The sequence below is a fragment of the Chelonia mydas genome, chromosome 27, assembly GCF_015237465.2.
Source record: "Chelonia mydas isolate rCheMyd1 chromosome 27, rCheMyd1.pri.v2, whole genome shotgun sequence".
Classification (NCBI taxonomy): Eukaryota; Metazoa; Chordata; order Testudines; family Cheloniidae; genus Chelonia; species Chelonia mydas.
Genome location: NC_057860.1, coordinates 5,212,392 through 5,239,412, shown reverse-complemented (window position 1 = coordinate 5,239,412; position 27,021 = coordinate 5,212,392). Strand labels below are relative to the sequence as shown.

General features: G+C 50.9%; 2 protein-coding genes and 1 long non-coding RNA gene across 4 annotated transcripts in view; all 3 read left to right on the top strand.

The window, feature by feature from the left end:
* The window catches only part of LOC102933045 (aquaporin-5), a 29,099-nt gene extending 27,827 nt beyond the window's left edge, over positions 1-1,272 (top strand). The window contains exon 4 of the mRNA XM_007061987.2: positions 1,084-1,272. Coding sequence (XP_007062049.1) covers positions 1,084-1,272 — 189 coding nt within the window. The remainder of the gene's footprint in view (positions 1-1,083) is intronic.
* Positions 1,273-15,496: 14,224 nt separating this feature from the next.
* ASIC2 (acid sensing ion channel subunit 2) overlaps positions 15,497-27,021 on the top strand; it is a 1,285,436-nt gene continuing 1,273,911 nt past the window's right edge. Inside the window, exon 1 of one of the 2 annotated variants that reach the window (XM_043536829.1) lies at positions 15,497-16,873. In XM_043536829.1, the coding sequence (XP_043392764.1) occupies positions 16,310-16,873 (564 nt within the window). In that variant the 5' untranslated portion in view covers positions 15,497-16,309. The remainder of the gene's footprint in view (positions 16,874-27,021) is intronic. The other variant, XM_043536830.1, reaches the window with a different exon arrangement.
* Positions 17,350-27,021, top strand: part of LOC122463916 — a 398,329-nt gene continuing 388,657 nt past the window's right edge. The window contains exon 1 of the long non-coding RNA XR_006287670.1: positions 17,350-17,462. This is a non-coding gene — a long non-coding RNA (uncharacterized LOC122463916). The remainder of the gene's footprint in view (positions 17,463-27,021) is intronic.

Below are 27,021 nucleotides of genomic sequence, written 5' to 3'. Positions count from 1 at the left end.
CTGGAACAATTTTTTATAGTGGGGGGTGCTGAGAGCCATTGAACCAAACTGTAAACCCTGTATACGGTGGAAACCACTTCAAGCCACGGGGTGGCAGCAGCCCCCAGCACCCTTAGCTTCAGCACCTTTGAGAGAGGGGTGACATTTTTCATACCAAACATTTGTTTGGTGAAAAGAGAGATTCACTGACACTGAGACTGTTAGCAATTTTCTGTTGGTTTCACAAAATTGTTTTAATTGAAAAAAAAACAACAAAAAAGAAAATTCTGAAAAACTGAAATATTTCATTTTGACATTTTTGAAATGAAACATTTCAATTTTCCAGCTTGAAAAGATTTTTCTTTCAAAATTGCATTTCATTTTATTTAAATGAAATACTCAACAACATTTAAAAATGCTTGCAATCGAACCGAAATGTTGGATTCTGGATCAAACAGAACATTTCATTTTGACCCCAAATGAATTTTTTTTTCCTTTTGATTTGACCAAAATTTTGAAAAAGATTTGTTTTCTGTTCGACCTGAAACAAGGGGTTGAGGTTTTTTTCCCCAATTTTTCAGAACTGCCAGCAAATCAAAACGTCTTTTATTCATGCAGCTCTGCTGCAGACCATGAGTTATCCACTAAGATTCTATTGTGAATGAGTTTGAACTGTCAAGGCATTTGAGAATATCCTACACCAGTTTGCTCCCAGAGAAAGAGGTTGCTTTAGCAACCTGGACAGTTTGCTCCAGGCAAGCAACCAGGAGCAGCGGAAGTGCCCTAAAAGTTGTGGGGGCCACAGGTGCCTGAACTGTGACCCTGCCCCCCCTGTGCCACACCACCCCTTCTCCCTGAGGCCCTGCCTCTGTACTGCCCATTCTCTCCAAGGCCCCACCCCGGCACTGCCTCTTCCCCCCCAAGGCCCCGCCCCCTGCTCACTCCTCTCCTCCCCCTCCCTTGTTGCTTGCCCTTATGGCTGGTAAAAAGTGGGAGGGCATAGCCCTATCCACCCCTGTTCCGGTGCCCCTGCAAGCAACCCAGCCCAGGCAGGCCCAGAGTTGCCCACTCTCATTAACATCTGTGCTCCGGCTCTCTGTGCAGGTCTTCTGGTTGGGCCCACTTGGCGGGGGTCTGGCTGCGGCCATTCTCAATGAGCTGGTACTGGCCCCAACAGGCAGCGGCTTCCGCCAGTGGCTGACCATGCTGCAGGAGGGACCAAAGGCTGAGCGCAACCTGCAATCCAAGGCTGAGAGCACCACCCAAGAGATGGGATTGAGCGAGACGCCCTGAGGAGCAAGGACAGGGATGTACCAAGAACAGCTGTTGAACAATGCAGTGTCGCGTCTGGGGGCTGATGGACCATAGGGAGCATCCGGGATGCTATCTGGTGCTGCCCCTGTGCTCCGAGCTGGGATATTTACTAGGTTTAGATAATTGGGGCCATATTTCTTTTGTTGTCCTTTGAAACCCAGGGTGGAAATGGTTTGATTTTCGTGCCCTTCCCGTTTGTCGCCCAGATTTCCCCCAAACCCAGTGAATTCCTTTCTCTATCTGAACTGGGGGTGTGAGCACTAGTTTGCTTTGACAGTGAACATGCTCATATTGCTCCTCCTGGGAATCCCGACTTGGCCTATTGTGTCCCTTGCCATAGTCACACTGAAATACCCAGGACATTTTTCATACGGAATAATCAATTTGGGTTTTTAATGGGAAAGAATGGAGGTGAAATGCCAAGCTTTCATGTGCCTGTCTGGGTGAGGGGCTTTTAGACCTCTCTGGCAGTGCCACTGAGCGTGGTACATCAGCCATGTGCCGCCTTCCAGGGCAGACTTAATCAAGACACTGGATTGATGGTTCTTTGCAACAATCTGTAACCCACTATCCCTCCTTTGTCCTATGCCTGCAGAGGTGTTAACTCTGGTCTCTTAGAATCATAGAATATCAGGGTTGGAAGGGACCTCAGGAGGTCATCTAGTCCAACCCCTTGCTCAAAGGGGGACCAATCCCCAATTTTTGGCCCAGATCCCTAAATGGCCCCCTCAAGGATTGAACTCACAACCTTGGGTTTAGCAGGCCAATGCTCAAATCACTGAGCTATCCCTCCCCAGTTCTTGCACCATGTGTTAACGTGATATGTGTTCCACCCTTGTCACCTTCCCCAGACCCGAAGAAGAGCTCGGTAGCACTCAAAATCTTGTCCCGTCCACTAACAGAAGTCTGTCCAATCAAAGATAGCCCCTCCACTGCCTTGTCTTCAGAATGGAAAGAGAAATTCGCTCTGGGAATTAATGTCAATGAATGGAAGTGCTACTATTCGAAGGGCACTGTCAGGATAGCTGGAAGGACCTGTGTTGTTAACCCCGTCCATTGCTGGAATGGAAAGAATTCAGATACATATGGGAGAGTGCCAGCTGCTGTCAGTTTTGCACACGCACAAAGCACACTCGCCCACTCACACATGCACAGCACCCACCCACCCACATGCACACAAACAACCAAAAACAAACAACCCCCTCCCACAATAAGCTAACTAGGCAATCTCTTCCAGGCAGGGAAGCAGCGAGTGCGAGATGGCTCTTGTTGTCTGGGAGAAGATCTGACACTACAATGATGGGCTCTGGCATGACCCTGGATGCTTTTTACACACACTCTGCTGTAAGAGAAGGTCTTTGGAGGGGTCGATTTTAAAGTTAATTCAAGGAAAAGAATCTTTTAAACAGTGCTCCAACCCTTCAATAGCCTAGAAATGACCCCTATAGGCCCCGACCTTTCCCCACCTGGCCCCTTGTGAAGTGACTCCTTCACACTTGCATGAAGCAGGAATGCAATCTTCGCTCTGTCTCCCCCAGCCAAGGAAGGGGAGCCAATGAGCATGGCCAAGGGGCGACAGTTCCCAGAAGCTTTTCCCTGCCTCCACCAGCTGTGGGAAGAGGACACTGCCTTGTCCTCCGGAGCCAGTGTCCCCTTCCTCATTTACCTCTCCCAGCCATGGGACGGGCAGGGATCCTTCAGCCCATTCCAGGCTGCTGGGGCGTGAAATGCTACCCAGTCGGAACAGCAGATGTAGAGCAGGGTGTAACTTTTTGGATTCATAGTTAATTGTTTATTTCAGCTTGGCAGAGTTCTGATTTTCTAATTTGGATGGATAATATAGAGATTTATGTTTAAAGCACTTTTTAAACTATTTTAATTTTCGCAGCTGTGGGAATTCATGGTGGGGGGGATCAGACTAATTATCTAATGACAGGATATGCTGATTTCAAAATGTTAAAGCTTTATAACGGTTCAGCACATGGCAAAACATACAAAGTAAATATCCTTCAATCTCACTCGAATAAATTCTCAAGCAGCATATTTCTTACTGTGCCTGTCTGTAGGTTACGATTATTGCTGATGGAGATAGTTTTTCATTGGTTTATGTGTGCGCCTTGAAATTGATGTTTACCAACATTTACTGAATAAAATGGAATCCTTCCATGTCTAGTTTTATTCCACAAAAAAATTAATGTTGGTTGACCTGAAACTATTCACAAATTTGACACATAAGAATGGCCATACTGGGTCAGACCAAAGGTCCATCTAGCCCAGTCTCCTTTCTTCCAACAGTGGCCAATGCCAGGTGCCCCAGAGAGAATGAACAGAACAGGTCATCATCAAGTGATCCATCCTCTGTTGCCCATTCCCAAATTCTGGCAAACAGAGGCTAGGGACACCATCCCTGCCCATCCTGGCTAATAGCCATTGATGGACCTATCCTCCATGAAGTTATCTAGTTCTCTTTTGAACCCTATTGTAGTCTTGGCCTTCACAACATCCTCTGGCAAAGAGTTCCACAGGTTGACTGTGGAAGAATCATCATAGATCATTTCAGCCATTTCCAAACTGTCCAGCAGAGGTGATGGCACTGCCCCCATGCCCCGATAGCCTTCATCCCAGTAGTTAGGGGGGTCGCCAGGGGTCTGGGAGTCCAGGTGCAAATCTTTGCTCTGAACCAGCTTCAAAATGGACATTGAAAATTCAGACAAATATCAGAATCAATTTGAACTGAATGGGATTTTTTTTACCACTGACCTGAAAACTCAATTATTTGCTCAGCTCTGTAGCAGACACATTTGTTCAATATGCAGATTTAGTTGGGGACTGGTCCTGCTTTGAGCAGGGGGTTGGACTAGATGACCTCCTGAGGTCCCTTCCAACCCTGATATTCTATGATGCTATAGCCCAAGGAAGGATGATAGAGCTCCTGATGGCTCAGGGGTTTCGTAGCGGGATGCAGAGCCTTTCACAGCTAGATCATTTGTTCGTGATTATTAATGACCCCAAACTTTACCATCTCTCTGATGGCTGTTTGGTGGACTCCGCAAACAGGCTGGCGGGGGCTCAGTCCAATTGCCAGGGGACAAGTCTTCATTGTCTCTTTGTTCTTTTTTTGTACAGCACCCGGGCCAATGGGGAGCTGGTCCATGATGAGGGCTCCCAGGTCTGACAGTAACACAAATGATCAATACTAGTAACATTAGAGTAATCACAGCTGTTCATTGCACTCAGAGGCCTCCTTTGCTGAAGTCTCAACTGAGAGGGCAAGGACAAAATGACTCACGGAGATGCAATCTCTCTTTAGATGTATTGGGGTAGGCCTGTGCTGGACTGCTTCTGAGAAGACAGAACTTCCTTCTCCCGGCCTGTGAACCTGGCACTTTCCAGCAGCACTAAATACGCTAAAAACTCAAAGTGAAAATTCTATGGAGAAAGGAATTAGCGAGATGCTCGGTTCCATCAGCCTAGGCAGTGCCTCTCCGCAGCAGAGTCAACCCTGTAATGTGGTCTAGCAGCTTCAGGGGCAGGTCTTCACACCCTTAAACCAGCATTAATTAACCCTTGCAGTCCCCCTTTTGAGAAGGGGCTATTAGCCCCTTTCAATAGACTGGGAAAACTGCAGAGCAGACTGTTTAAGGCACAGATCCTCCAAGGGATTGAAGTGTCTAATCCTGATTGAAATCAATTGGAAATAGGTACCTACATGTCTTTGAGGAGCAGGGCCTAAATTAATTGCCCCCCAATATTCAGGGATAGAGAAGCAAACAGATCCCAGGACTTCTTATGTCCAGACCTCTGGTCTAATCACTAGACACTAAACTTGGCAGGTCTGCAATGGGCTTTGCCTGTTGTTTTTCACCACCCTGATTGCACAGTGGCAGATCTAATCATGTCATATGATGGCATCTTCTCTTAAAACTGTCCCCATAAAATACAGCCCTGAACTGCTCAGGAGCTGGGGATTGCAGGCCTTCTTTAAATAAAGCTCTGTCTCATTAGCTGCCTTTCCTAGATGTGCATTGAAATGATTCCCCGCTGATGTACGAACATTGAAATAAACGACAGTAGCCAAATGCAGCTGCAGGAAGCTAATCAATACAGTGTAGCGTGAGAAATTGCCGCTTGCTACGTTTGGATGGAATGAAATGGCCTTGTAGATCTACTGGCGTTTGAATTGGTTAAATCTTTCTCCCACACATACATAGGCTCATAAAAATGCAGGGACGGGAATGACACTGAGTTATAAAGATTCTGTCACCTCTAGGGCACCGGGTTGAGCGGCAATGCTGCCTGAAGGCTGTTGGGTGTCTGTAGGTGACATGAGTTTGGGGGACCCTCAGTCCAGCTCAGAGTCGACAAGGGTGAATGACACCAAAATGGGCACCACCACTGGCGCTAACTGGTAGTAGAGAGACTGACACCCCGATCTCCAAACGTGTTTAGATACCTAGATTAATCCTGAGCAAATAATTCAGGTCACCTCTTCTGGAATCGGTTCTTCCTGGCATATTACACTAAGCCATTAGAGGACTCACTTCTGGACGACAGCAGCAGTGTTCCCTTGGTGCTCTGGGGTCCCGTTATTCATCTGGGGTTCACCATATTTATTAATTTTGCTCTAGGCGGGGGGACACCCATGCTAGGAATAGGAGAGATCCTTGCCATGAGCCACTCAGTCCTTGGACTCTGCAGAAATGCCAGCAAAAAGAACACCTGTGATGTCCTTGTAACGATATAGGATTTATTATCTGTATTACTAGTAACACGTAGGGCCCACAACTAAGATTGGGGCTGGTAAATAATCATAGAATATCAGGGTTGGAAGAGACCTCAGGAGGTCATCTAGTCCAACCCTCTGCTCAAAGCAGGACCAATCCCCAACTAAATCATCCCAGCCAGGGCTTTGTCAAGCCTGACCTTAAAAACTTCTAAGGAAGGAGATTCCACCACCTCCCTAGGTAACGCATTCCAGTGTTTCACCACCCTCCTAGTGAAAAAGTTTTTCCTAATATCCAACCTAAACCTCCCCCACTGCAACTTGAGACCATTATTCCTCGTTCTGTCATCTGCTACCACTGAGAACAGTCTAGAGCCATCCTCTTTGGAACCCGCTTTCAGGTAGTTGAAAGCAGCTATCAAATCCCCCCTCATTCTTCTCTTCTGCAGACTAAACAATCCCAGTTCCCTCGGCCTCTCCTCATAAGTCATGTGTTCCAGTCCCCTAATCATTTTTGTTGCCCTCCGCTGGATGCTTTCCAATTTTTCTACATCCTTCTTGTAGTATGGTGCCCAAAACTGGACACAGTACTCCGGGGGAGGCCTCACCAATGTCGAATAGAGGGGAACGATCACGTCCCTTGATCTGCTGGCAATGCCCCTACTTACGCATCCCAAAATGCCATTGGCCTTCTTGGCAACAAGGGCACACTGCTGACTCATATCCAGCTTCTTGTCCACTGTCACCCCTAGGTCCTTTTCTGCAGAACTGCTGCCTAACCATTCGGTCCCTAGTCTGTAGCGGTGCATGGGATTCTTCCATCCTAAGTGCAGGACTCTGCACTTGTCCTTGTTGAACCTCATCAGATTTCTTTTGGCCCAATCCTCTCATTTGTCTAGGTCCCTCTGTATCCTATCCCTACCCTCCAGCGTATCTACCTCTCCTCCCAGTTTAGTGTCGTCTGCAAACTTGCTGAGGGTGCAATCCACACCATCCTCCAGATCATTAATGACGATATTGAACAAAACCGGCCCCAGGACCGACCCTTGGGACCAGTGATGAGCTGCCAAAATCTTAACAACGGGTTCCCTCCTCACCCCACGAGGGGGTCGTTGCCCACCCCCACCCCCCAGGACTCCTGCCCCATCCAACCCCCTCCCCTGTCCCCTAACTGCCCCCAGAACCAGGCAGGAGGGTCTCGTGGGCCACCATAGTGCGTGTCCACCCCACCCCTAAGAGCCAGAGGCACCTGCCGGGGGGCGAGGTGGGGAGTCCCGGTGGTGCTGACCTGGGGCAGCTCCCAGGAAGCATCCAGCAGGTCCCTCTGGCTCCTAGGGACGGGGGAGCGTAGCTAGGGGGGGAGCAGGGGGAGCGGCCGCTCCCCCCACCGATCACATCAAAAGTGGCGCCTTAGGCACCGACTCCCTGGGTGCTCCGGGGCTGGAGCACCTATGGGGAAAATTGGTGGGTGCAGAGCCCCCACCGGCAGCTCCCCGCCCTGCCCCGCGCCCGGCCCCAGCTCACCTCCGCTCCGCCTCCGCCTCCTCCCCTGAACGCATCGCTCCGCGTGAACAGCTGATTCGCGGGAATCCTCGGGGGGCGGAGAAGCAGAGTGGGGCGGTGCGTTCAGGGGAGGAGGTGGAGGCGGAGCGGAGGTGAGGTGAGCTGGGGTCGGGGGTGGGGCGGGGAGCTGCCGGTGGGTGCTCTGCACCCACAAAATTTTCCTCTTGGGTGCGCCAGGGCTGGAGCACCCATGGAGTCAGCGCCTAAGGCGCCACTTTGGGCCGGTTAAATTTCGAAGCCCTTTTAGAACCGGTTCTCTCTCGCGGAACAACCGGTTCTAAAAGGGCTTCTAAATTTAACAACCGGTTCTAGCGAACCGGTACGAACCGGCTCCAGCTCACCGCTGCTTGGGACACTCCACTTGATACCAGCTGCCAACTAGACATGGAGCCATTGATCACTACCCGTTGAGCCCGACAATCTAGCCAACTTTCTATCCACCTTATAGTCCATTCATCCAGCCCATACTTCTTTAACTTGCTGGCAAGAATACTGTGGGAGACCGTGTCAAAAGCTTTGCTAAAGTTAAGGAATAACACGTCCACTGCTTCCCCTCATTCACAGAGCCAGTTATCTCGTCATAGATGGCAATTAGATTAGTCAGGCATGACTTGCCCTTGGTGAATCCATGCTGACTGTTCCTGATCACTTTCCTCTCTTCTAAGTGCTTCAGAATTGATTCCTTGAGGATCTGCTCCATGATTTTTCCAGGGACTGAGGTGAGGCTGACTGGCCTGTAGTTCCCAGGATCCTCCTTCTTCCCTTTTTTAGCCTTTTTCCAGTCGTCTGGGACCTCCCCCGATTGCCATGAGTTTTCAAAGATAATGGCCAATGGCTCTGCCATCACATCCACCAACTCCTTTAGCACTCTCAGATGCAGTGCATCTGGCCCCATGGACTTGTGCTCGTCCAGCTTTTCTAAATAGTCCCAAACCACTTCTTTCTCCACAGAGGGCTGGTCACCTCCTCCCAATGCTGTGCTGCCCAGTGCAGCAGTCTAGGAGCTGACCTTGTTCGTGAAGACAGAGGCAAAAAAAGCATTGAGTACATTAGCTTTTTCCACATCCTCTGTCACTAGGTTGCCTCCCTCATTCAGGAAGGGGCCCACACTTTCCTTGACTTTCTTCTTGTTGCTAACATACCTGAAGAAACCCTTCTTCTTACTCTTAACATCTCTTGCTAGCTGCAACTCCAGGTGTGATTTGGCCTTCCTGATTTCACTCCTGCATGCCCAAGCAATATTTTTATACTCTTCCCTGGTCATTTGTCCAATCTTCCACTTCTTGTAAGCTTCTTTTTTGTGTTTAAGATCAGCAAAGATTTCACTGTTAAGCCAAGCTGGTCACCTGCCATATTTACTATTCTTTCTACACATCAGGATGGTTTGTCCCTGTAACCTCAATAAGGATTCTTTAAAATAATAATGTTGAGGGCAGGTCTCTGATACAGAGGGTCTGGATCGCTTGGTAAATTGGGTTTTAATACAACTTGTGTTTTAATACAGCCAACTGCAAGGTCATGCATCTAGGAACAATGGATGCAGGTCACATTTACAGGAGCAGGGACTGTATCTTGGAAAGCAGTGACTCTGGAAAGGCCTTCCAACAGGGGTCATTGTAGATAACCACCTGAACTTGAGCTCCCAGTGTGATGTGTGGCAAAAAGGGCTTAAAGCGAAGGTATATTGAGGAGGAGTGGGACGTGATATTATCTCTGAATACAGCACCGGTGAGACCGTTATTGGACTCGTGGCCAGTTCTGCTGTCCTCACTTTGAAATGGCTGTTATAAAATTATAGACGTTTCAGAGAAGAGCATGATCTTGAAAACCTTTCGTACAGTGAGAGACTCAAGAAGCGCAGTCAATTGGCCATATCGAAAAGATGGTTCATTAGGGACTTCATTACAGTCTGCAAGCACCTACATGGGGTGAAGACATCTGAAATATGTGGGGCGAGGTCTTCAGTCTTGCAGACAAAGGCAGAACAAGATCTGTGGCTGGAGCCTGAAGCCTGACAAACACAACCAGGAAATAAAGTATACGTATTTAGTAGTGAGGGTCATTAACCACTGAAATAATTTACCAAAGCGTGTAGTAGATTCTCCACACTTGGAGCCTTTAAATCCAGTATGGCTGTCTTTCTAAATGACCTGCTTTGGTTCAAGCCCAAGTTATGGAGTTGATGCAGGAATCTCTCTAGGGGACGTTCCCTGGCCTGGGTTTGCAGGAGGTCAGACTAGACGATCCTGTTCCCAGCCAGATTCGAGTCATTCACTCCCAACGTGTTTCAAAGTGACAATGGCTCAGAACTTTCACTGTTGTTTGGAAGCAAAGAAGCACAGAGAAAGTCCAGGAAAAAAAACCTCAAACCATTGAGGTCTTTTTCTTCACACTTTTATAAACACCCCAAGTAGCTTTCCTTCCAAGAGCAGCAGGGGTGGGTTGAGACGCTAGAGGGCAGGAGAGGACTTTTCAATGCAGAAACACCAGAGGGAAAACAATCTCTTCCTTCAAATCTGTTCTTTAATATTCCCTTGATCAGCTCCCTGCCCTGTTGCTCCCCAGCCTCTCCTTTGCGTGGGAGGAAGACGAGGAGACTCTCCGAGGCACGCTTATTCTCTGTTCTCTGTTTCCCCATAGGACTAGAGAGAAAACTGCCTAGACAATGCACCTACCGAGACGTCTACTGATCTCCCTGGTTTACTGAGAAGAGTTGATTGAGACTCAAGGAGTGCGAGGCACCTGCCTAGCTAACCTCACACGTGGGGCAAATTGCTGAGTCAGCCGGTACTGCCCTGCTGTCCCCTCCCAGGCACACAAGTTGCATCACGGGAAGGTTGTGTAATAAGGACATGGCCGCTAAGAGCTAGCACTGAGGCTTATCTGGCCCCCACTGATGTAGTGTCAGAACATGTCAGACCCTTTAGTGTGTTTAACCCCCTGGCACCCTGTGTGGCAGGTCTGTTCAACCCATTACACAGCTGAAGACGCTAAGGGTCTTGATCAAGGTCACAGAGGAATTGTTTGAGGAAGCAGAGAATTGCACCTGGGTCTGCCAAGTCCCAGGCTAGTCCCCTGACCACTACCCCATCCTCCCTGCTGTCACAGCCGTTGTCCATACGCTGCACACCACATCCGCCGCGACCTCATGGCAACAGCAGGTCCTCAAACACCCATCCCTCCCAGGGTAGCTAAAGCAAAACCTCCATTGCCTCTTAGGGGTCCAGGTCAGCCGTTCCCGTTCCATCCAGTAGACAATACTGGTGCACGAGTGTGAAAACGTGCGAGCACGCATGCGCATACTAGGCAGTTGTCTCTCTAGTCCTATGGCTGTCTAGGGAATCCCCATAAACTACCCACTTCTCCAGCAAGCAGACCTTATGAACAACTGAGAACAGCCCAGCAAACATACCCAGCATAGGGCTGCCTGGCGTTCTTTATGCAAACTGTCCCCAAAGCACTGTACATAGTTAAATAATAAAAGGCAGCAGATGGCGAATGGTATGAATTACGGAATACAGGATGGGAAAGGCAGCTTGTGGGGAATAAATGAAAGCAATAACTCATCAGGCCACTACCACAGCAGTTGGGAAAGAGAGAGGTTTGCAAGTGAGATCGGAAAGCACATGGAGAGTCAGTGGGGAAGAGAAATGGTTCCGAACAGCAGAAGCTGTAGAGGAGAAAGTGCTCACACTACCACTGGGGAGACTGAGGCAGGGAGGAAGTTAGTGTGGTGTTCGGTGCTTGAAAGAGACACTCTTTATTAGTTCCCAACTGCTTCTGTATAACAAGACATAGGCTTTTGCAAGGCCCTTTCCCCAGCCTTCTGGCCTGCAAAGCTAACCCCCCACTACTACAACTCCTGGTAGATGGGTGGGGAGAAAAATGGGGAGGATCCAGGAGGTCGTCTGGCCACACCCATGGAAAGGTTTGGAAACAAAGAAGGTAACTCTGCCCCATGCTTTTCAAATCCCCCTCACAAATCAACAGCAGGGGTCTGATCAGCAGCTGCCTCCTCCTTCCTCATGGCCACGCTCCTCGGTCAATCAGCTGGGACAGCAACAGCTGGGCTGCTGGGTGAGGAAATCAAGCCACAGCAGAGAGTTTCTAAAGCAGTGGCTGGTTGCCCCCAAGACAGAGCTGGCGATGGGCTGTGTGTATCATTCTGGAGCGCTTGAAACAGCATGGGCCGTCGTTATAAGGGAGCTTGTTGGTGCCCTGAGCCCTGAGCGGGCGGGGGAGCCTTCTGATGGGGTGTGTCACAGAGGAGCTCCTTATAGGTGACACTTAATTTAGGGTGAAATTCCCCCTTGCACAGAGTCAGAGCGCAGGCCCTAGGCAGCGCTTAAGTCTTGGGTTTTCACCCCTACTGCCTATAATACACAGTCTATGGGGCTGCCATAAAAAGCTTTGTGCAGCTGATAAGGCAGGCGCCCTCCAGAGGGGGCTGGATTTGTGCTCTGATGGTAGGGTTACCATCTGGCCAGTATTTGACAGGTCTGGCTGGTTTCCTTCTGGATTTGCCAGTTGCTAGAAAAATAATTGAATCTGCTGGGGTTTTTTTTTCCATGGGTCTAAAGATCTGCCTTATTATCACACTACATTGGGATATCTAATGTTAAAAGTTTCTATGTCCAGCTAAAGATGCTGCCTGCCTCCCAGGGTGTTCGGAGAGTGAACATGTTAAATTGCAGAGGGGTACTGGGGGCCATGTGGGTAGCCTAGGTAGATCCTTGCGAGACAGTGTGACTAGCTGTGAACTGCTGTGATATGTGTCTATCACGGCTCCCAGCCTGCAGGGTAGGAGGCATTTCCTGGTTGCAAGGGACTGTATGGTGTGTGTGCGGGGGAGGCTGGCTCACTTGGACAGTCAGGTACCTTCTGCCCTGGTGTGCGCTCTCCGGTGCAGAGGTTTCCGGTGCCATTTGCCTCCATGAACTACTCTCATCAGAGAGTGTGGTTTGCACAAGGGATTACATAACAGGACTCCAGCATTCTCTTGCCGGCTCTGTCGCTGACGCTGCATGTGACCTTGGGCCAGTCACTTAAACTCCTAGTCCCAGAGCTGAAAAGGTATTTCGGCCCCTAGCTCCCACTGATGTCAATGGGAGTTGGGTGCCTAAACACTTTGAGGAGCTGGGCCCTCGAGTCTCAGGTTTCTGTCTGCAAGGCAGAGAAGCTAATACCTATAGCACCTCGCTGGCCTGTTCTTGTAAAGTGCTCTGAGATCCTTGGATTGGAGGGGCTCATAGAATCATAGAATATCAGGGGTGGAAGGGACCTCAGGAGGTCATCTAGTCCAACCCCCTGCTCAAAGCAGGACCAGTCCCCAACTAAATCCCCCCCAACTAAATCCCCCCCAACTAAAGTCCCAGCCAGGGCTTTGTCAAGCCTGACCTTGAAAACCTCAAAGGAAGGAGATTCTACCACCTCCCTAGGTAACCCATTCCAGGGCTTCACCACCCTCCTAGTAAAAAAGTTTTTCCTAATATCCAACCTAAACCTCCCCCACTGACACTTGAGACCATTATTCCTCATTCTGTCATCTGCTACCCCTGAGAACAGTCTAGATCCATCCTCTTTGGAACCCCTCTTCAGGTAGTTGAAAGCAGCTATCAAATCCCCCCTCATTCTTCTCTTCTGCAGACTAAATAATCCCAGTTCCCTCAGCCTCTCCTCATAAGTCATGTGTTCCAGTCCCCTAATCATTTTTGTTGCCCTCCGCTGGATGCTTTCCAATTTTTCCACATCCTTCTTGTAGTGTGGGGCCCAAAACTGGACACAGTACTCCAGAGGAGGCCTCACCAATGTCGAATAGAGGGGAACGATCACATCCCTCAATCTGCTGGCAATGCCCCTACTTATACATCCCAAAATGCCATTGGCCTTCTTGGCAACAAGGGCACACTGTTGACTCATATCCAGCTTCTCGTCCACTGTAACCCCTAGGCCCTTTTCTGCAGAACTGCTGCCGAGCCATTCGGTCCCTAGTCTGTAGCGGTGCATGGGATTCTTCCGTCCTAAGAGCAGGACTCTGCACTTGTCCTTGTTGAACCTCATCAGATTTCTTTTGGCCCAATCCTCAAGCCAGCTCAAGCTGTGCAAAGTGTTATGGCTTTTTCAGGGCACACCCTTATTACCACAGCACCCAGGGTGATAAACCAGAACACTGAGTTCCCGTGGTTAATGCTGTCCCGCGGGGAGGGTTTCAGCCCCTTGGGGAATCAGCTTTAGGAGGGGTTGTCTGGAATGGGGGAGTCCAAGTTCAGAAGCACGGGCATGAGTAACCTGTAGGAAGGTGCTGGTGTAACATACTGGCGAGGGTGCCCGCGCCGTAGAAGCAGGGTACCTGTTATAGACACAGCTAGCTAGCTTTAGCTCAAGCTGCCGCAGCTCATGCAGTTAGCTCAGGACAGGAAGTGTCTTGCCTCCATCTCCCCCCTGCCCAGCCTCTGTCTCCCCTTTTCCCGGCCCATCTTGACACCCGATCCCTGCAGCAAAATGCCCCTTCCTCTGCATCAACTCCTGGTCAATGTATTGAACTGCACAGGCTGCGTTGTGCAATGGAGCAGGAGACCTTGTCCCGCCGGCTCACTCGGCCCAGGTGTTCTGTGCTGAGCTGGTTGTCGTGGCCTGCTTGGTGAGGTGCCGGAGGCGGTGGCTGTGGGGACCACCGGTGGGTGGCCCCCCCACTGACTCAGCTCCTGGGGGTGAAAAGAGGACAGAGCTGATCAGAGGGGTTTGAGGTGAGCTAAGTCAGCTGTCTTTGCAATAACTTTCCTTTGGGGGCTTTCTAACATCCCAAGATGAGATCCTGGCCCCACTGAAGCCAGGGGAGTTTCACCATTAACTTCAGGTGAATGGTGTGGCCCAGGTGTGGCCCAGGATTTCACCCCTCTGAAATTCACACACATGCTTTAGGCATGGAGCAAATCCAGGGAATTGAGGTGTTTTTCTCTTTCACATCTGTGCTGCAGCCAGCAGGCAGGCAGGATTTATTCCAGGGCGAGAAATGCCCCTTTATTATTATTTACTATTTGCATTGTGGTAGCAGCTAGTCTCAGTCAGGGAGCAGGGCCCCAGGGTGCAAGGTGCTGTACAAACACAGAACAAAGGGAGACAGTCCCTACTGCTTTGTGCCGGGCCTGACCTCATGCAGCGATTGTGAATGATCACGATCATTACTGAGCGCAGGGACCTCATTCACAGCCCGGGACCCCACTGTAATCCAAGGGGCCAACACAGAGGAAAAATGCTCCCAAACTGGGCAGCCAAGGCCCCATGGCCCCATCCGATGCAGTGAGCTGTCGCCCACGAAAGCTAATGCTCAAATAAATTGGTTCGTCTCTAAGGTGCCACAAGTACTCCTTTTCTTTTTGCGACTACAGACTAACACGGCTGCTACTCTGAGGCTTGCAGATGGGAGGCTGCAGCGTTGGGAGTTATCCCTGCAGGATACTGCAGGCCTCGACCCCCACCTCCCCACGGTGACCTCTCTGGGGAACCCTTTTAAACACAAACACTGCACCGGTGCCTTTCTCGTCTGCACTCAAAGGAAGCAAAACCAGGGGGAACTCCAGGTGCGGCTGGGTGAGCCCTTAGCAACCCTCGGGCTGGGGATAGAGAGGCAGCTTCTTGGCTTCCTCCTTGCACCCTGGAAGAGGCTTGATTGATTGATGACTCATGAATATCACCATCATCCCAGCAGCAACCCGGGGTTCCTCGGAAGCAGCCCCCTCTCCCCGCGCCTCCCTGGAGGAGACGGGTCCCAGAGGCGGTGGCTGGAGGAGTTACTCTCTCCTCTCCAGGGTCTGCAGCGCCAGGGGGTCCCCAAGCGGGCAGGCTCTCGCGGAAAGCGAGAGGGGAAGAAACGAGAAAGGACGAGAAGAAACGTGCCCCCCCACGACTGCACCCCGCAGTTCTCTAGAGCCATTCTCCCGTTCTGCAGCAGCTGCCCACCCAGTCCTGCCCTTCCTTAACTTTTGCCCCAGCTGCTGCCTGAGGGGGGAGAAGGCAGCTGGCTTGCGGCCCGCTGCCCCGTGTCGGGGCGTGCTCGGGGCCCCGCATCTCCTTCCCTCTTTGCTTCTCCCGCTGGCCTTTGCTTCTCTCCCTGCCGCACTCCCCTGCCTCCTCTCTCCCTGTGAATCAGCCGCCCAGCTTTCTCCGAGGACTGCGACCGGCAGCATCTGGAGCCTTGTCCAAAACAGGGCTGGGAGGATGCTCGAATCCAGCTGCTAGCAAAAAAAAATCCAGCCGCGGGAAAGCAGCGCTGCTCCGCCGTCCCTCAGCTCGGCAAAGCGGGCAGCCTGGGGCACCGGGCGCCGCTAGCCGGCTGCGAGCGGCCTCGCTGGCTTTCTGTTCTCTCTCTGTTCAGTCTGTGCAGGGGGAGGACTTTATTTCCATTGGCTAAGCTCTGGCTTCCCACCCACATCTCTTCCACATCACCTTGGTGTCTCCCTCAATAAAACCAGCCCTCCTTATCGCACCGAGGAAATCAAGAGCTAGAGTTTGAATGGATTTTATATAAATATTTACCCCTGCCAGGCTACTGCTCAGCTCCTAGGAGAAACTCCCAGCAGCTGGCCTGGCCCTCTCTTCTTCTCTCCTCTCCTGCTCCCCAGAGATAAGGGGTGAAGCCCACTGGAAGGTGGTGGTGGGGAGATACAGTTCTGTCAGTCTAGAGAGGCACTGACCTGAAAAATAGTGCCAGGATTTTAACAAACTACCCCAATGGATCTTAAGGACAGCACCAGCGAGGGAAGCATGGGAAGCCTGGAGCCCTCCAGCATCCAGATGTTTGCCAACACTTCCTCCCTCCATGGGATCCGCCACATTTTTGTCTATGGGCCGGTGACGATAAGGCGGTTGCTGTGGACCATGGCCTTTGTGGGCTCGCTGGGTCTCCTCCTGGTGGAGAGCTCGGATCGGGTGGCTTTCTATTTCTCCTACCAGCACGTCACTAAAGTGGACGAGGTAGTGGCCAATAGCCTGGTTTTCCCTGCCGTCACCATCTGTAACCTCAATGAGTTCCGCTTCTCCAGACTCACCACCAATGACCTGTACCATGCTGGGGAGCTCCTGGCCTTGCTGGATGTGAACCTGCAGATTCCAGCGCCCCACCTGGCTGACCCAGCTGTCCTGGCCGCTCTCCAGGACAAGGCCAACTTTAAGCAATACAAACCGAAAATTTTCAACATGCAGGAGTTCTTGGGGCGCGTGGGGCACGACCTGAAGGATATGCTACTGTATTGCAAATTCAAAGGTCGGGAGTGCAGCCAGAAGGACTTCAAAACTGTGAGTATGGACACAGCTTCTACTTCCTTTATCTTCTCTGGGCGTGCGGCCGGGCTTGGCAGTGGAGAATCCAGCAGGTGCTTAAGGTGATGCGATCTGGCCAAGGGTGAGTCAAGAGGGGACCATCTCTGCTGGGTCCAGGCTTCTCTCGCGCGGTGCTGGGGAAGAGGCAGGCAGCCTGTTGAGTTGAAGTTTGTTTGCCAGAGCCCTTTTGTCCTGGCTGGTCCTCCCTCGCAGGCTAGCAGGTCCCAAAGGCCATTGCTGGTGGAGCTGTGACTTGGAGGCGCCCCTGCCGACCCCCCTGGCAGGCAGTCTGATCTGTCATGTTGCAGTGAGTGGGCCGTGGTGGCCGGCCGATGCCTTGGGCTGGACAGATTCTGGTGCAGAAGGCCAGGGTGGTCTGAGCGCAGTCCCTGGGCAGCAGCCTCTGCCTGGGCTTTGTGGCTTTGATGGACCCGCGGTTTGCGGCATCATCATTCGAGGTGGATCCTGCTTTGTCGGCCTGCGATTCTGGCTCTTAAATCCTCGGCGCGGTGGCTAGTTTGCTGTGCGGTGTGGGTCCTCTCCGGCCACTGCGTTGGAGAGAGAGGTAAAATGAATCCCCCAGACTCGGCCGGGTCCGTTCCCTCGGCCGGCTGAGGCGTGAGTCCGGGGAGAGCGAGAGACGCAGACGGCTTACACACACACACACGCGTGTGTGGCTTGAAAGAAAGCGTGCAGTCCTGCGGAAGGGAAAGCGGTGTCCGTTCCGCGAGCAGCGGGGCCAGGCTTGCACGGGGGGTGCTGGCATGGGGTGGGGAAGGGGAAAGAGGGTTTCCGAGCAGTGCCTGTATTTTTTTAACCATCTGGTTTGGTCGCTGTCTCAGAGGCGAGCGCTAACCATTTCTTGCTGGGGTCTGTGCCGAGCTGTGGCTTACTCCGGAGCTCTCCCGGTCCGCTTCTCTCCTTGCTGGGTGAAGCAGGTTTCTGGAGAGTCAAGCGAACCAACCAGTGCTTTCAGCCGTTTGGTTCTGCCGGGTGTGCATTGTTTGCTCTTTTTGCTACCGGCTGTCCTGGGGGTCCATGGAGTGGTTATATGGGCACTGATTCCTAGGCTGTCATGACGGACTACGCCGTCTGTTGACTTCATGGGCCTAGGGACCATGTCACCTCCACAAATGCAACCTTTGCAGCCTTTCGTCTCCGCTACTTCTGTACCTTGCGACTGGAGCTGCCTGGTGCTGCTGGCACATGGCTGCGCGCTGGAGAATGGGTTTCCTGGGGCATCCGAGTGGGGAACGATGTATTTTATGGAGCAGTTCTTGGCAGTTTCCAACTTAGGAGCCCCCACCCCCTTCAGAACCAGCTACCTGGTTATGAGCAGGAATCGCCGCTTGCAGGCCATTAAACGCAGCTGGGATTGATCGGAGGACGGGAAGGTGCACAGAGGTGCATTAAGACAGGACAGGCACTAAACCCTGTGCTGTTGCCCGGGAACAGACCGGTGTGTGTGTGTCAGAATGGGGAAGGCAGATGGGGGGGGGGGGGGGGCGTGGATGGGTGGGAAGAAGAAGCCCATAGGAGAATTCAAGCAATAAAAGTATCATTCAAGTCAGACACTGGCCTGAGCCGAAAGAGATCCCTGAGCGAAGTCCTTGGTCTCTGGGAGTGCTTGTAATCTAGATCCCAACAGCGCAAATGGTTCTTCCCTGTAGAACAGGCCTCCCCAAACCAGATGCAGACTCACTATTATGCAGCAAGTGTCTATTAGCCGAGAGTGAACAAGTCCCAAACGCTTACAGGGTAACATTTTCAAAGCGCCTCAGTGACTTAGCAACCTAATTCCCATTTTCAAACCAAGGCATGTAGGATCCTGAATGGCGGCCAATGGGACTTAGGCTCCTAAATAATTTGATCCCAGAGTCACAAAGGTATGTAGGTGCCTAACTCCCCATAGAAACCTAAATACCCTTGAGGATCTGGCCCCTAGTAACTTTTGGTAATTTTACCCGACACTTAAAATCCAGGGGTGGTCACTCTGGAATGATGCACTGTGTTTCTATGATTGACTTTCCATGAACACAGTGATTTCGAAAGGACGCAGACCATCCATGGGCTGCCACAGAACACTTAGTCTGCCAAAGGAGGTTAGCCCCAGCAAGGACCAGCCAGGGCCTTTGCAGGGTAAAGTGTCATCCTTCTAAAGAAATACTACAGTATGGCCCCGATGGGAGCTCTGCCATAGGATGTAGTCATTTGGACCCTTCCTGAAGAATACTCTAGTTCTTTTAAGATAAGGTTATCTTTGGTGTGTCATGTCAGGTGAAAACCTCTGCTCAAAAGCAACGGCCTGAATAATGTGCTCCCCTGGCCCCTTTCGCCTACGATTCCCCACACCCCAAACTAGAAGCTGAAGGCTGGTGATTCATAATCTGGGCATTTGACCATCAGGATTCATTTTGTGACCTGTTCAAGCTACTGCTCCTTTGCCCTGTGCGCCATGTGGTTTCCTGGCGTTGATACTAGAGTGGCGCCGGCTGGAAAAAGAGGTGCCATGGTTTTACAGGCTGGTTTATAAATCACCACTGTACATCCCCCATCTCCTCTAGGGCTGTTTTCCTTTCGCTACTGATTGTCCTGTGGATACGTGGTGAGGTTATATTAGCACTGGTTCCTAGGTGCTCATAATGGACAAGGCTCCATGATTTGGTTTCACCTCTAGGGGATACTTCGATGTAAAGTGCAGGGCTCTGTCCTGATCAGATGCACCGCCCTGGAAACTCTTGCTTGCTTCTCGTTCGCTTGACCAAATTGCGCATTTCCCAGTCCAGAGGGCAAAGAAACAGGAACCCATTAGCCCGGGGGGGGGGGGGTCTGCACTGAAGTGGCGCTCTGGGTGTGGGTTTGCACAGCTTCTGCTCCCACAAGTGAACATAATGCAGTGTGACAGCCTCATATGTCATCTCAGCGCTGTGGAGGAAGGCAGGCAAGGGGAATGCATAGCCATGGTGCATGGAGTAGGTGGCTTCGCTCCATTCCGCTGTTCTCCCCCTTCCCTTCCCGTGCTCATGCGCTGTTATTTATTTAACAGGATTCCGGCTGTGTTTTCTGTACACTCTGTGCTTCCTTCCTCCCGAGATACTGCCAATGCCTCCCAGCCAATGGTTAATCATATTCTGGGCAGCTTGCGGTAGTGAATTCCTAGGCTTTTCTGTAAAAATGCATCCAAGTAGTTTCCCAAGGACTTAGCATCCTTCTCCGGGCTGATTCTGGAACTGGTGCGCAAAAGCAGATAACACTGTGAAAAACGGGAATCCCAGTGGTCAGTGAAACATTGAATATTAGGCAATAGGTGAATATTTTTAGCAGCAGATGAAGGGGTGACTGTGGGGCACACCAATATCCCAAGCAGAGTGTTTGGGGGCAGAGGAATACAAGGGCACCCCATTGGGAAGAAGCCCAAATAAATTTGTTAGTCTCTAAGGTGCCACAAGGACTCCTCATTGTTTTTGCTGCTACAGACTAACACGGCTTCCCCTTGGAAACCTCCTCCTCAAAACTGCTGCTCCTGCAAGGCCCCAATTTAAGCATGAACCGGGGCTGCCTCCTATTGGCATTTTTCTGGGATGTGCGTGCGTGAAATAATCCTGCGGCAATGCCACATTGCAGCCTCGGAACATTTCTGCCTTCGTGTCACGCTGAGCCCAGCTGTGGTGAGCTTGCAGCCTGGCCCCTCTGGGTGTAATGAGCAGCCTCAGCAGGCCGCTGCATTCAGGGTGGCACGGAGGCTTCACTGAAGCTTCCCCATTGGGCCTGCGGGCCTGGCGGCTATTCCCTTGGTGCACGGCTGGAGATCAGGGTCCTGAGCCAGACTCCAGCATCGGTGCTGCGGCTCTCCAGACTTGGGCAGGGAGAGAACTGCAGGAAACCCCAGAAGCCACAAACTGCAACAACTTGGTTGTGTTGGCAGGAACCCCAGCACCATCAGAGCACCGTGTGCCCAGGAATGTTTGGTACCCAGGCATCGGGCAGCCTGAGGGGGCGTGTTTGTGGAGTGTACCAAGTGCATTGGGCACCGTAGGGTAAAAAAGCAGGGGTATGTCTGAGACCTGGTCTCATGCGCACCCCTTAAGCTGCTGAGACCCCTATGTGCCCCGCTCTCGTACCAGGTAGGGTAGCTACGGTGCAGTGCTCTCAGCAATGCAGGATCAGGGCCCCATGCACCCACCACCCTGGTTGGTGCTCTGTCGCTTTGCTTCTCTAATGGTAGGACCAAGCTCCGTGATGGTTTCATGGGACGTTGCCTAATAGCTGGGAAGGTGAGGAAGGAGGGGATCAACTACAGAAATGATTCAAGCACTGGGAGAGTGGACAGACTGAGCCAGTATGAGAGGGCACACCAGGAAGGGGCAGCGCTGGAGAGGAGAGGTGGCACAGAGGAGACAGGAGAGCAGAGGGCAGGGAGGGGTGGACCCACTCCACCCTATGTGTGCAATAATAGCAAGTGGGGTGCGTGTATGTCCGTAAAGAGAGCAGTGTCAAATGCATCCTAGCAGCCATCAGCTCGCCCAGCTCCACTGAGCACAACGGGCGTGTCAGGCAGCAGATCCCATCTGCTCAGGTGCAAATACAGAGGACACAAGCGCAGGAGAGGAGGTGGGGTGTTATCAGTGTTGTCTTGTATCCTAAGAGAGAGAAGAGCCTCTACCAGCAGACAGAGAACTGGGGTTTTCAGGACATTATAACCACACATGGATTGAAATGCATGAAGAAATGTGATTCTATCTGACATCATCTGCTAATTGAGAACTGTTTTATACATACTGTTGTATGGGTCCATTTATGTCAGTGGTAACGTTAAGACTCCATGTGTGTATTTGTCTTTATTGTAGTATGTGTATTTATTTTCAGTACAAATGATCATCAATAGATAGTCTCCTCACAATGGATACTGCCTCATGTAAATATTTCCATTAGGGGAAAAATCTACCTACTTACCTACCTACCTTATCTCCAAATGTTCCTTTCTCACTTTCTAACACACCCATAACTGGAGTACTAAGCTGCTAAAATAGCCTTTTTTCACTCTGATTACCCTATTCTAAGCTTTTTTATGCTCATTCTTCATCCACTTTTGGAGAATCACTTTTGGATGTTGGTTATTTGAGCTGGTTAAATATATAAAAAAAAATCTGGATAAAGTATTAATCAAAAATTGGTAATATTTGCTCAATAATCTGTTTGAGGTGTTGTCCTAAGGAGCTAGCAATCCTCATTAGTGAGGGGAATCCGACACGACAAAGAGTGCTTCTTGCACTGACAAGACTTGATCTCAGACAGATCCTCTAGGACCTACCATTGGTGCTCGCTGATGGCATTCTTCCTTAGCTCAAGCGGGAAAGATCCATGCTTTTGGAGCTGTAGTCCCAGAGTTCTAGTCCTGGTTCCCCATTGCAGAAAATGGACTGGTCACAGGAGATGCGGTGCAGCCACGTAGGCTGAGTGGCACATATTTAAATGCAGACGTTTGTTAAGAGGACAGCATTGCATGAGCCTTGCCCTCATGCACGAAAAGCACAAAGGGTTTGCATGCCACTGCACTTGCTGGGAGCATTGCCCTGCTCCCTTGCTGTGGGACTTCGGGCTGCTTGGAACTAGGCTGTGTCCAGCACAATGGTGCCTCTTTGAGTGCAGCTACCTGATGGGATGACAGGGCTCAGGAGAAGGGGTAGGAGGAGAGAGAGAGGTATTTGGAAATAGTAGGAGGGAGGCGGGAGACACGCGTGCGTAGAACTAGGTGAAGGGACCTTGCTAGCTACTCTTCTCTGCATTCATAATGGTGGGATTTACTTGTACAGCGTCATGGGTGATGCCTCCAGGACAATGTGCAGAGATGCCTCCAGGACAATCAGCAGCATCAGGGCAATTTGGTTCTGTGTCTGAACTGGACTCCTCCTTGGGCACTGATTTGCTGTTTCGTAAGTGGGACACATCGAGGGTCAGAGAGACACACAGACGTGGGTGCCCTGTGTTGAGAGAGGGGGGCTGGGGAGCAGGCTGGACAGGAGAGAGGGAAACATCTCCTCCTGTCTGCTCAACCACACAGGTCTCTGTGAACACATCAGCCCAGGGCTCTGCTCTCTGACCTGCCTCCCCGCTGAATACAAAGCCGCATTCAAGCTCTCTGTCCTGATAGTCTAACTCTTCATGAGACTGGCCCTGGCTACCTGAGAGATCATCTCTCCCTCCATGACCATGACCCCCTACTGGTCTACCCTCTACACCGGAGCTGGAAGCTGATTCAGGGAGCACACTGAAAACAGAAGTGTAGCCGCGAGCAGTGGGAGGGGCTAGCTGTCCTATATCTGATCCTGACCAAGACCCTAGCAATGTACCTGGGGCAGCAAGCCTCTCCCCTCTGCTCCTGGCTACACTTCTACTGTTAACACCCCCGCTAGGTCAGAGAAATGTGAGCTACAAGTTACACCTCCCGTGCCGGGGCAGACCTGCCCTTTGGTGCCTCAGGTCTCCAGCTGTACAATGGGCTAACAGCAATCCCCTCCCACATGGGGCTGTGCGGGAGGAGACACTGAAGGCTGTGAGATGCTGGGGTAATGGGGGACCATACGCCTGTCATGGAGAGACGTGTTCTGACAGTATAGAGAGAGGAGACCGAATGTGTGGAAAAGGGACCTCAGAGGAGGCAAAGAATCTCTGCCTGTGTGACAGAGCCAGCTGGGGGCTGGGAGTCTCCGCCTCTCCTTGACGGAGGCCTTGACGTACTTTTGCAAACCCAATCTGTTCAGCTAGAGGGACAGAAATGCTGAGCCGTGCATTTGGAGTGACTCCCTTCGCCAAAGATATTCGTGCCACCATAAAACGAAAGCTCTGTGGCTCCTGAGTCGGTCTGGCCTGTCCAAGGAATGACCACCAAAAATGGGCTCTGAGCTGGAGGGAGACGCAAATTCCCCAAAGAGCGGGGTAAAGAATGGTCTGACCGGGGAGGATGTTGACAGCCAAGGGGATGCGGCTGGTTTAAGACGGGTGAGGAAATGAAAATCAAGGTTAGGATTGCTGGAACAGTAGCAAAGGCAAGTAGCTGGTTGTAATCACTGTAAAGGACAATTTTTGCTGCATCTGCTAGTGCTAGAGAGGAACGGTGCTGAGGTCCCTAGTCTTGGACTTGTCAGACCCGTGTTCAAATCTCTGCTGAGCCACAGGCTTCCTCTGCGAGCTTCGGCAAATTGCTTGATCCTTCTGAGCTAGGTGTTTAGGTGCCTGCAGACTGAGATGGACACCGAGTGTGACTTATGAAAGCTTTTGAAAATCCCATGAGACGCCAGTTTGCACCCGTAGGTGCCTAAATACCTTTAGCAACCCGGCCCGCTGGGCTTCAGTGCCCCATCTGTGACATGGGGACACTTGCACTGCCCTGCCTCACACGGGAGTTGAGAGGACAATCGCATTCATGCCTGTGAGGAGCTTAGGTGGGGACCTAGACGCTAGACCAGTGGCTCTCCACCTTTGCAGACAACTGTACCCCTTTCAGGAGGCTGCTTTGTCTTGCATACCCCCAAGTTTCACCTCACTTAAAAAACTGCTTGCTTTCAAAATCAGACATCAAAACACAAAAGTGTCCCAGTGCACGATGACTGGAAACCTGCTGACTTTCTCCTTTTTACCATATTATAACATAAATAGATGGGAATATGAATGTTGTACTTACATTTCAGTGTGGTGCTTGAACCTGGGTTTCACTTGTGAGTCTGTCTGAAGCCTGAGCCCCACTGCCCAGAGCTGAAGCATGTAATTTAGCTCTGTGGGCCCCTCTGTGGCATGGGGCCCCAGGCAGTTGCCCTGCTTGCCACCCACTAACGCCAGCCCTGCACTTGCGACGCCCCTAAACCCATCCTGCCAGCCTTGGGGGCTGCAGCCCCCAGGTTGAGAAACACTGGTCTAGATGAGTTGATGTACCCCTGGAAGACTGCTGCATACCCAGGGGTACATGCACCGCTGGCTGAGAACCACTAAGCTGGAGGGCAGGGTCAGGAATGACTCTCAGCCAGGGCTTCCTATTGCTTCCCTAGCCTTGCTCAGCTCACTCTAGCTGACTAAGATGTGTCTCCTCGAGGCCTCCCTGACACACAGCCCGGACTCAGCTCTCATGGAAGAGTTGCTTGGCTCCAGGGGAGCAGCAGAGACAGTGAGAGAGGCATTGGAGCCCAGCCATGCTCTTCCCACAGCGAAGGGGGATCCTAGCGGTGCATGGTGCAGCTCATTGTGGCCTTTCTCCTGCTGTGGGGAAAAGGACTGGGGCCCGAGTGACAATTTGGTTTCTTTGATTTCTTGCGTTACTGTGAAACTGCACATGCTGCTGTGCCTCCTGTTCTCCTGGCAGCCTGGGAACCAACCTGGGACTTGCAAGAGACTCAGGGTGTGATGTCAGGAAAAGGCTAGGAACACAGGGGTGAGGAAAGTCGGTGCAACCGCTCCCCATGCATTGCCCCCGCTCTGCAGCAATCCCCTCCGTGGAGACATCCTGCCAGGGAACAGAAGTGTCTGGAGGCTGTTTGATTAGCAAAAACTCCAAGTGAAATTATTGCATGTTTGGAAAGAGTGACAACATGACAGAGACTGTGAAATTGTCCTTTGCCTTTGCGTTTGAAAACGCTCCCCGGCAGGAACTCTCTGCTGCTGGCTCAGTTTGAATGATCTCTGTTGCACACAAATCCATTGAGTAGAAGCCCAAATTCACTAGGCAATGGACATGTTTAGAGATAGAGCTCTGGTCTCGCCAAACCTAGAACTCACTGGCAAACCGGGGGTTCTAGGTTTAGAAAGGAGCTTGGAACATTGGAGGGTGGTGCTCCATTTGGCTGTCGCTAAGCACACGTTCTGGAGTATGGCATGCCGTCATTTCTTATTTGATTTAGCTGCAGAGGCAGGACAGACTTTCAGACGTGGTTTCTTATTGTTTGCTCAGCTCAGGATTCAGCCTTGTTGGAAACGCAGCTTATTTTTAACTAAATTTCCTTTAGAAAACACCCCAACAATTTAAATGAAAGAGAGGTAAAAATGGCTTGTGTGACTCAAAAAAAGGTTTGTGACACCCCAGGTTTAATAAAACCTAAGAACATAAAAGCGGCCAAACTGGGTCACACCAAGGGCCCAGCTAGCCCCATATTCTGTCTCTGACAGTGGCCAATGCCAGATCTTCAGAAGGAATGTACTGAACAGGGCAGTTGGAGTGATCCCCCCCCCCCTCTTCCCCACCTCATTTCCGGCAGTCAGAGATTTAGGTTCACCCCGAGCATGGGGTTGAATCCCTGATCACCTTGGCTAATAGGTGCATCAATGGCTATCCTCCAGGAACTTATCTTGCTCCTTTTTGAACCCAATTATAGTTTTGGCCATCACGACATCCCATGGCAATGAGTTCCACAGGTTAATTTGGGGGGAAAAGTACTTCCGCTTGTTTGTATTATACTTGCTGCTTATTAATTTCATTGGGTGATCCCTGGATTTTGAGTTGTGGGAAAGGATAAATAACACTTTTTCTATTCACTTTTTCTCACCATTTTTATAGACCTCCAACATACCCCCTTTAGTCGTCTCTTTTCTATGCTGAACCGCCTTAATCCGGTTAGTCCCTCCTCATCTGGTAGCCGTTCCGTCCCCTGGATCTTCTTTGTTGCCCTTTTCTGAATCTTTTCTAGTTCTACCATATCATTTTCGAGATGGGGCAGCCAGAAGTGGACACAGTATTCAAGGTGTGGGCTCACCATGGATTTATATAGTGGCAGTATGGTATTGTCTGTCTTATTTGCTATCCTATTCCGAATGATTCCTAACATTTGGTTAGCCTTTTTGATCGCTGCTCCACACTGAGCTGGGGTTTTCAGAGAACTATCCATGGTGATCCCAAGATCTCTTTTTTGAATAGTAACAGCTAATTTTGACCCCATAATTATGTATGTGTAGTTGGGATTATTTTTTCTAATGTGCATTGCTTTGCACTTATCAAGGTTGAATTTCATCTGCCATTTTTTTGCCCATTTACCCCATGTTATAGGATCCCTTTGTAAATTTTTCACTGAATTTTGGACTTAACTATCTTGAATAATTTTGTATTATCTGCAAACTTTTCCACTTCACTGTTCACTTTCTTT